Raw genomic sequence first — 10,239 nt, forward strand, 5'->3', positions numbered from 1 at the left:
AAGAGAGCGTATAGTTCAAGAAAGTTTTGTGTTTACCTGATCTTTAAGTGCGTGTAGAACTAACTCGTGCTCCTTCTGCCGGCTCTGGAGCTGTTCCTTCATCTCACCAACACTCTAGATATAAAAACAGGTAGCAAGAGTCAGCTTCAGCTTCCCACTATATTCTGTCAATCATTTTAGGATATGGTTCCATGGCATGCATACCGCAACGCAGGTACAGATCAGGTTGTGAGGTTAAGAAGGCCTATGTATTGTCATAATACGACAATATGAGTACTCCAGGTACAAAACCAGATGATATATATTTTGGGTGATTGATCTCAGAACAGGCAACATCAGGATGTTTAACCTGGTTGGCTGACAGCAGATCTCCCTGTAACTTCTGGATGCGGATGTTCATTGACTTCAGCTCCTCCTCCTTCCTCTGTTGAATCTCGTCGATTTTGGTCCTGGTGCAGAAAGAAATGTATATTCATCGAATTGTCGTATTCGCCTCCAAATGGCACCTGGCAGGTTTTTTTGTTACTTTTTTCTAAGTCATAAACGAGTAACACCACCTTCAGAAGCTTGGTGAAAGTGAAATATAAGTTGAATCTTTATACCCTTACCTGCTGTCATTGTAAAGGTCTTCTTTTTCGCCTTGCAAATGCAGAAAGCTATAAAACAAATCGCAAAGAGCCAGTCAGAAAACTATTCAACCCTGAAATCACCCAGTAGAGGAGGTATAACAGACAGACTTCTCGAGCGGGAGGCCAGGGCTGAGCACATAAGGGCAACTTTGGGCAGGTGACTTTGCAGACGACAGGTTCAGTCTCATTACTCTTGCCTGCTGACTGTACATGGGGCCAGAGCCTAGTGTCACAATGCAGTACTGAGCCTGAAACAGCGGCCCAATATTGCCAGAGAAATACCACTATAATGGGACAGGGGATAATCATGACTGTCCTACTCTTATGTAATTCATCACAGCTGAGCCAAGATAACTTAAATAAGTTCATCCACAATTCTGCAAGGAAATACAATCAATTTATCATGGAATTGTCTTCCAATGGGAGGGGGGTTAATATATCTCAAAATTAATAGATTAAAGCATAATTTGCCATGTGTGTCACTTCAAAATGATACACATTTTAAGTACAGCAGCTTTGTTTACAAATTGCAGGTCAGCTTTCTCAAGGTAAATATGAGGCATATGTTATTTATCATTTCTCTTGCGCACTTTCCATCTGTTCCTCTGATCCATCCACGATTCACAACATCACATATCAAGTGTATATCCCTCTCATTATAAACAAGAGTTGAGTGATACAGAATAAGTGTCATTTTTAGACGACAGATGTGTGTGGTAACGGTTCATATTGGCTCCTGGCTGTCAGTCCCTCTGTCGGTCTGTGCGACAGCTGATCTGATGTATATGATGTATACCGTATATGATCGTTTACTTTTCCTGACAAGTGTTTGCACTGCAAGGGCTCAAGCAGAAAACTGCTAACATTGCACCGCAGTAGCCTATTCATGTTGTTCATGTACAGTAGAATAACATTTTACTGCTGTAACTTTCATAGCTGACTCGACTTACAAATTTCCCTTTTAATACAGTAGTCCGCTTGTTGTATATGCTACAAGCAAATGAGAAATCTAAGATCTGTCTGATCAAGAGTGGCTGCCCCAGAGGCCGCTTGGGAACTCTCAGGTAGACCACATTACGACGTCTTGCCCGACGGTTTGAGAATTCATAAACACAAACGACATTACTGAAACTTACTGAGACTGGCTTTAAGGTTGACTATATGAAGAACCAAAGAAATGCATTTGTAACATTTGCAAGCTAAATAGATTACCTGTCTTGCTTTTTCTTCAATTTTTCAGAGAGCTAGGGCACACATGAACAAAATCAGTGTTAGATTACATGCAGGGGCCTAGATGCTAACATACACTAGAGCCTAATTTATACACTGAAGAACACATCGGTTATAGTTACCTTAGCTATCTCTTCTTGAAGTTTAGTGACATCTGTCTGTTTGGATGACTGGAGGAGAGAAGAGAAAGATATTAAAATTGTAGTACTTAAATTGAAGACTTCGAAATAGCCAAACCAAATTGTTGTCCAGCTCATATTTATACATGCCAAAGTGCCCTCAATTAGCATAGTAAATGAGGTAGCTTATTGCTTCACTTTGAGGCACTGGGGCAGGTAACACGAGAACTGACTACAACTTAACTCTTCTTAACCTAGAGTGCAATTATCACTTAGCAGCAAAAAAAAATCTAAGACTGTCCATTTCTCTCACCCTGGGATGTTGACACCTAGCCCAAGGTTGTGAGATGGGTCATTACCTCTAGTGCTTGGAGCTGCTCCTTCAGTAGGCGCTTCTCCTCCACCTCAGTGTGCAGCTGCAGCTCCACCTCTGGCCCAAAGCATTGCGTTATTGGATTTGGACACAGTGCTGACCACCTAAGAGCATCCTGTTTCATAACTAGACCAGTGCTCCTCACTGCAGGTCCTGCTGGGCACGCAGGTAGTCCATCTTAGTCTTAATTACAGTATGGTAAATGCTAAGAGGAATCTTTGGGACATCCAACTCTGATGCCACCCGATTGAAGTTGAAATTAACGGTTATGGTAAGGGATAAGGTTAGGTTTAAGCTAGGGTCGTCCCAAGGGTCCAACTTAGCATCTACAATTACAGTACCCCTCTCACTGGCTTCAGTCACACGCTCCTGAACGAATTAGTCTGACATGCTGTTGAGAAAAACTAGACACCTGCTGGACCCATGCCCCACAGAGCCTGCATTGAGGAACAGTGAACTGGACTATGTCCTATCAGATTGGAAGGAAACCAGCAGTTCAATTATTTACGCAACATTGGGTGGTGGAAGTCAACATTGTTAACAAAGACTTAAATTAAGTCAATTACTCATGTAAAGTAGCATAACAACCAAATGGGAAAGTTTCCACTGAGATAAATGACTGCTGTGCTGAGATTTCCCAACTATTTCTGAAGATATATTCTCCATAAGCAAAAGACAACTCACCGATAAGCTCATTCACTCGCTGTTCCAGTTTGGCACACTTTGCCTCTGCCTGGGGGGAAAAATTAAAGTCATTTAAGGACAATTCAACACATTTCCATACACCATGCATAATTCAAAAGTTTTATCTAAATAGGGGTTGATTCATGTCTGCTGTAATATCCCAGTTGGTGTACCATACTGGAACAGTTCAATATGATGTAGAAACATACAGGCACATCATAATGGGCAGAATAAACAGAGCAACCCGAATTAGTGTATGCCTGAAACAGTGAAAGTGCATCTAATATTTATTTAGAGTTATTACCACTACGCTCTGCTGTTCATTGATTATTGATTGCCATTAACATTTGTATTTATCCTGCTACTGGTAACCATTACTCAGGTTTACATGTACAGTGCATTCAGAAAGTATTCAGACCCCTTGTCTTAAAGTAATGAAGGACTGTCGTTTCTCTTTGCGTATTTGAGCAGTTCTTGCCATAACGCGGACTTGGGGATATTTTCTATATACCACCCCTACCTTGTCACAACTACATTTACATTTAAGTCATTTAGCAGACGCTCTTATCCAGAGCGACTTACAAATTGGTGCATTCACCTTATGACATCCAGTGGAACAGTAGTGCATCTAAATCTTTTTAAGGGGGGATTACTTTATCCTATCCTAGGTATTCCTTAAAGAGGTGGGGTTTCAGGTGTCTCCGGAAGGTGGTGATTGACTCCGCTGTCCTGGCGTCGTGAGGGAGTTTGTTCCACCATTGGGGGGCCAGAGCAGCGAACAGTTTTGACTGGGCTGAGCGGGAACTGTACTTCCTCAGTGGTAGGGAGGCGAGCAGGCCAGAGGTGGATGAACGCAGTGCCCTTGTTTGGGTGTAGGGCCTGATCAGAGCCTGGAGGTACTGAGGTGCCGTTCCCCTCACAGCTCCGTAGGCAAGCACCATGGTCTTGTAGCGGATGCGAGCTTCAACTGGAAGCCAGTGGAGAGAGCGGAGGAGCGGGGTGACGTGAGAGAACTTGGGAAGGTTGAACACCAGACGGGCTGCGGCGTTCTGGATGAGTTGTAGGGGTTTAATGGCACAGGCAGGGAGCCCAGCCAACAGCGAGTTGCAGTAATCCAGACGGGAGATGACAAGTGCCTGGATTAGGACCTGCGCTGCTTCCTGTGTGAGGCAGGGTCGTACTCTGCGGATGTTGTAGAGCATGAACCTACAAGAACGGGCCACCGCCTTGATGTTAGTTGAGAACGACAGGGTGTTGTCCAGGATCACGCCAAGGTTCTTAGCGCTCTGGGAGGAGGACACAATGGAGTTGTCAACCGTGATGGCGAGATCATGGAACGGGCAGTCCTTCCCCGGGAGGAAGAGCAGCTCCGTCTTGCCGAGGTTCAGCTTGAGGTGGTGATCCGTCATCCACACATGCAGAGATGCGATTCGCCACCTGATCATCAGAAGGGGGAAAGGAGAAGATTAATTGTGTGTCGTCTGCATAGCAATGATAGGAGAGACCATGTGAGGTTATGACAGAGCCAAGTGACTTGGTGTATAGCGAGAATAGGAGAGGGCCTAGAACAGAGCCCTGGGGGACACCAGTGGTGAGAGCACGTGGTGTGGAGACGGATTCTCGCCACGCCACCTGGTAGGAGCGACCTGTCAGGTAGGACGCAATCCAAGCGTGGGCCGCGCCGGAGATGCCCAACTCGGAGAGGGTGGAGAGGAGGATCTGATGGTTCACAGTATCGAAGGCAGCCGATAGGTCTAGAAGGATGAGAGCAGAGGAGAGAGAGTTAGCTTTAGCAGTGCGGAGCGCCTCCGTGATACAGAGAAGAGCAGTCTCAGTTGAATGACTAGTCTTGAAACCTGACTGATTTGGATCAAGAAGGTCATTCTGAGAGAGATAGCGGGAGAGCTGGCCAAGGACGGCACGTTCAAGAGTTTTGGAGAGAAAAGAAAGAAGGGATACTGGTCTGTAGTTGTTGACATCGGAGGGATCGAGTGTAGGTTTTTTCAGAAGGGGTGCAACTCTCGCTCTCTTGAAGACGGAAGGGACGTAGCCAGCGGTCAGGGATGAGTTGATGAGCGAGGTGAGGTAAGGGAGAAGGTCTCCGGAAATGGTCTGGAGAAGAGAGGGGATAGGGTCAAGCGGGCAGGTTGTTGGGCGGCCGGCCGTCACAAGACGCGAGATTTCATCTGGAGAGAGGGGGGAGAAAGAGGTCAGAGCACAGGGTAGGGCAGTGTGAGCAGAACCAGCGGTGTCGTTTGACTTAGCAAACGAGGATCGGATGTCGTCGACCTTCTTTTCAAAATGGTTGACGAAGTCATCTGCAGAGAGGGAGGAGGGGGGGGGATTCAGGAGGGAGGAGAAGGTTGCAAAGAGCTTCCTAGGGTTAGAGGCAGATGCTTGGAATTTAGAGTGGTAGAAAGTGGCTTTAGCAGCAGAGAGAGAAGAGGAAAATGTAGAGAGGAGGGAGTGAAAGGATGTCAGGTCCGCAGGGAGGCGAGTTTTCCTCCATTTCCGCTCGTATTAACTGATGGTTAATACATGATTCCATATTTCTTATTTCATAGTGTTGATGTCTTCACTATTATTCTACAATGTAGAAAAGAGTAAAAAATAAAAACCCTGGAATGATTAGGTGTCCAAACCCTTGACTGGTACTGTAGATAATAAAAAATATATATTATTAGCCTTTTGATATTAATTACTGCACTGTTGGGTAGAGCTCGCAAGTTAAGCATTTCACTGTAATTGTGCATGTGACTGAACTTGAACTTCAGAATATTGTCAAATTGCAGTTCCATAGAACATACTTGTTCATGGTGTCACACTGACATTTTAGTCATTTAGCAGACGCTCTTATCCAGAGCGACGTACAGTTAGTGCATTCATCTTACGATAGCTAGGTGAGACAACCACATATCACAGTCGTAGTAAGTACATTTGTCATCAAATTAGTTATCAGCAAAGTCAGTGCTAGGCGCAAAAGAAAGGTGCTAATGTTTTTTTTTTTTTTGTCAGTGCCAAGTGTTTTTTTTTTTTGTCACCTGTTCCAGTCTGTCATTGGTTCCGGCGGCAGCATCCTCCATGTTCTCACTGACATCAGCATGCAACTGGACACCATTAGTGTCAGCCGGCCCTTCCATCTTGGAGGCATTGGTGTCACTGACATCTACTCCCCTCTGGCTCTTTATCGCACTCTCAGAGCGCTCCTGGAGGGCTGAGGGAAAAACACAGGGATGGAAATAGAAGCTAGAACTTGAAAAACTGATGTGTTGCCATTACTTAGATACATCTTATCTAAGAAATGTCTTTGAAAAAGTGGAATTCCTACAATGATAACCAACATAAACATACCCGTCATCTTTTTCTGAAGGGCAGCGTTCTCTGCCTGGAGACGGAGTAGCTCTCCATCCACAGAGCTGGAGGTGGGACTGGAGGATTCTGCCTGAAACACTTTTCCATCCTTTAGGTCTTTGTTTTCATGTTCTAGCTCCTCTATCTGGGTACATAACTAAAAACACAAAAGGGAATAAAATAAATACATATTTCTGTAATATAATCATGAAACGGGATCAGAAAGGTGGGGCTTTTATGTTGCATTAGCTAGACATATATCACATCTTCATTTACAAGAACATTCCCCTCTGCTGTAACGAGGCGCAACTACTCATAACCCATCACCAGTGGCATGAGTGGGAGCAGGGGAGATATAGTACCTTGGACAGCTCCTGCATCAGGGTGCTGTTTTGCAGTCTGAAGTCGTCCTCCTGGCTGTGCAGTTTCCCTTGCAGCATCTCATTCTCGCTGAGTAAGGCATCCACCTCCTGAGCGTGCGCGCGCACCCACCCACACACGCACCAGACAGACAGCAAATCAACCCATGTGAACACAAATTACAGACTCTCCTCACCTTGGGGTTTATGGCACTTTAATAGAAAAACCCTACTTGAAATATTTGATTTCTAACTAGCACAATACAAATGTAATACAATATGAGAATATCCACTGAATAACAATCCAATAAGAAAAACACAGGCTAAGGACTTTATGATACCCCGGATTTCTAGTTTGAATAATCTCACAAAAAACACAACAATATTGTTTGCTGGTGAGACAGGATGGTGAAATTAACCAAAACAAAAAGTTGGAAAGGACTTTGCTGTACTTCCATCTCAAATGTCTGTTTCATACTTTGATGAGACTCAAAATCAGTTTTTGTCAAATGATCTAAAATACTTTAGGGAAAGATGGAATATGCATATTGCAACAGCAGATGGCGCAGTTAACTACATTAATACATTATAAACCAGGCCAATATAACATTTGTGATCCTAATGAGTAAATGTATAAAATGAATTTACAGCAGTGTATTCCTCCTTTCTTTACCTATGCTTGGGCTTAAAAATCACCTTGTCTTCATTGAGGAAGTTTCAATCCATTATTGTAATACACATACAGTATATAACAAACTAATGTTCAGACCATCTTTTCAAGATAATTTTATAGACAGCTTTGATAAGTTTGAGACGATTAACAGAAATAGGACAAGGAACTCACCTGAGCTTTCTTGCTCTTATTCAAAGCCTGCAAATGAAACAAAAAGATCATTAGAAACTAAGTCAAATCCCAAACAAAGTTACCTTTTATTCTTCCTCAAACATGATGATGCCTTTAGTTTCAGTGTATTGAAATCCACAACCATATTATCAGTTTGTTTAATCAAATGTAGATTAGCTTGCAATACCTTCTGTGCTTTGATGTAATCCTTCTCCAAGGTCACTGACTTCTGACGAACAGCCACTAGCTCTGAAATAGAAACAACCACAAATCTTTATCACCAGTTACTAGTATTTTAATTTCAGTCACTTGAACTAACCCATTTTGAAGTTGGAGACAATGCATCACACACACCTACCTTTAGGAGGGATACTAAATCTGAAGCCCATCCTGGAGTTGCAATGTAATGCTCATTTCATTTCAGCAGTAAATATTGATCCCTGTTCATGGTCACAAATTGGCTTACAGAATGTCTTTATTTTATTAGCTACTGCTTACCAGCTGTGTTCTTCCGCAGGTCATCAGAAAGTTGGTAGTTCTGTGTCCTCAGCTCTAAAAGATGAGCCTGGAAAAAAAGGTTATAGGCGGAGTGGATGACTTTATCGAGGTTCAACTTAAAACGTAAAATAGCTTATTGAACAACACTACTTTGAATGTTAGCTGGGTGTGTTGATGCCACTGCTTTTAGTGTGTTATTAACTGATGTGTCAAATCCAACACACTGAAATGTCACTGTTTTCAACGCTTTGGATGTTAGCTAGGTGTGTTGATGACCCCTTAATAAATGAGAATTGTCTACTACACAAACAACAGTAAAGTTGTTGAGCAATATCTGGTTTGGACAGCTGAACACAACCATAATAATAACTTAACGTTAACTGGTATCCAGTCCTTACACAGGCTGAAAGCTAACACTAGGCTAACGTTATCTGACCAAAACCGTGACCCAGCAAACAACTATAAGAAACAGCCATTTGAAATCATTATCTAACACGAATACAATAACAGATTCGTTGTTATTAAGATAACAACGAAGACCAGTGTAATTTCAAGATATCTAGCTAGCCAGCTGGCTAACTAACTAGGTAGCCACCACACCGACTAGATAACTCGCAAACCAGTTAGTTGAGAATGTTATTAGCTAGAACACGAAAGCACAATTCCATATATTTGCATTGAATACTAAAATGACAGAGCCCAATGACCAAATATGTTAACTACCGGTTATTCGATTCGAAGAGCAATGAATGCAGATATTAGCTATTTAGCTAGCAGCTAGCTAGTTAGCTACATTCCTTGGTTGGAGTGTTGCCTTTGGCCTAGCTAGGGGAAGCTAGCTAGCTAGGTTGTGATGCTTTTGCCACTCAGTAGTTTAGCGCTGGACAGATTGATGGCCAGTCAATTTTCAGGAAATACTCTGAGGATCGCAGCATATTTCAAACAACTGGCATTGAAAATGGACAGGTTTCCGCCTACCTGCATTCGATGGAACTCCTCCTCTGATAGTGCCTGCGCCATCTTCACTGAAGAGCTAGGAAGGACTCTGCTGTTAGTAGAGGTTTGATAGGAGTCGGTGTGGAGAAGTAGGCTACAATTTCAGCAGGTTAGCGTTTTTCGTCACAAATGTTGTTCTGGAGGCAGCTCTGCAGCGCACTAGCTGGAACAGCTACAAAGTCCTACAATCTCATTTTAAACGGAACCACACCACTAACACTAATGCCTAACCTTAAATTAACACCAAAAAGCTAATTTTGTTTTCATATATTTTCACAATATAGCCAATTTTAACTTTCCTGCTGGCCCATCTAGCGAAAATCGAGAGTTCTGCCTCCGGGGCAAAATTCATGCCAATAAACGTCAACCTGCACATTTTCATGTCATGCTGCATCCTATGGAAAACGCAGAGTAGTTGTATAGGGACATGTAATTTTATGGGACGACTTGGCTATTAAATAAGGGAGGGCCGCACTAACTATTTTCACTAGTCTAAACATTACACCATAGCCAGGTAATTGTCTTTGCAATAATCACACCTGTCCAGTAGTTGGGGACCAGAACCATAATGCATGAATATGTAACAGCGTTGAGGTGCCTCTATCAGTGAATTACCACCTGATCTTGAGCTACGAGTTTACTGGTCCATTTGAATTAATTGTTTGTTTGCTTCGATTGTTTGCAGATATGATGAATGCACCTCCAACTGTTACCGACAATCAAAAACGGGAAGAGGAAGCAAGACATCTCACTCGCTAGTTTTTTCTAGTTCATATAGAGTGCATTCGGAAAGTATTCAGACAACTACACACAGTAGCCAATCATCACAAAGCACAGACAGGTTTTTAGATGTTTATTTTTGTATCAAAAATACAAAAATTAACTTTAAGTGCTCAGACCTTTTACTCAGTACTTTGTTGAAGCACCTTTGGCAGCGATTACAGCATTGAGTCTTCTTGGATATGACACTACAAGCTTGGCACACTTTTATTTGGGGAGTTTCTCCAATTCTTCTCTGCAGATCCTTTCAAGTTCTGTCAGGTTGGATGGGGAGCGTCGCTGCACAGTTTTTTCAGGTCTCTCCAGAGATGTTCGATTAGTTTCAAGTCCAGACTCTGGCTGGCCCACTCAAGGACATTCAGAGAGTTGTCCCGAA

At 43.0% G+C, this 10,239-nt stretch overlaps 1 protein-coding gene across 5 annotated transcripts in view; it reads right to left on the reverse strand.

Moving 5' to 3' along the window:
* Window positions 1-9,209, reverse strand: part of LOC115132177 (GRIP1-associated protein 1) — a 41,090-nt gene extending 31,881 nt beyond the window's left edge. Inside the window, exons 1-14 of one of the 5 annotated variants that reach the window (XM_065020707.1) lie at window positions 9,066-9,207; window positions 8,088-8,154; window positions 7,777-7,838; window positions 7,590-7,616; window positions 6,749-6,856; window positions 6,387-6,543; window positions 6,077-6,249; window positions 3,036-3,084; window positions 2,338-2,504; window positions 1,982-2,029; window positions 1,842-1,873; window positions 609-656; window positions 350-449; window positions 37-114 (exon numbers count right to left, since the gene is read on the reverse strand). In XM_065020707.1, the coding sequence (XP_064876779.1) occupies window positions 37-114; window positions 350-449; window positions 609-656; window positions 1,842-1,873; window positions 1,982-2,029; window positions 2,338-2,504; window positions 3,036-3,084; window positions 6,077-6,249; window positions 6,387-6,543; window positions 6,749-6,856; window positions 7,590-7,616; window positions 7,777-7,838; window positions 8,088-8,154; window positions 9,066-9,107 (1,158 nt within the window). In that variant the 5' untranslated portion in view covers window positions 9,108-9,207. Of the gene's footprint in view, window positions 1-36; window positions 115-349; window positions 450-608; window positions 657-1,841; window positions 1,874-1,981; window positions 2,030-2,337; window positions 2,508-3,035; window positions 3,085-6,076; window positions 6,250-6,386; window positions 6,544-6,748; window positions 6,857-7,589; window positions 7,617-7,776; window positions 7,839-8,087; window positions 8,155-9,065 lie in introns of all 5 variants that reach the window. The other 4 variants (XM_065020706.1, XM_029664511.2, XM_029664512.2 and 1 more) reach the window with 4 other exon arrangements.
* Window positions 9,210-10,239: the final 1,030 nt, after the last annotated feature.

This window comes from Oncorhynchus nerka, linkage group LG7, assembly GCF_034236695.1.
Source record: "Oncorhynchus nerka isolate Pitt River linkage group LG7, Oner_Uvic_2.0, whole genome shotgun sequence".
Classification (NCBI taxonomy): Eukaryota; Metazoa; Chordata; class Actinopteri; order Salmoniformes; family Salmonidae; genus Oncorhynchus; species Oncorhynchus nerka.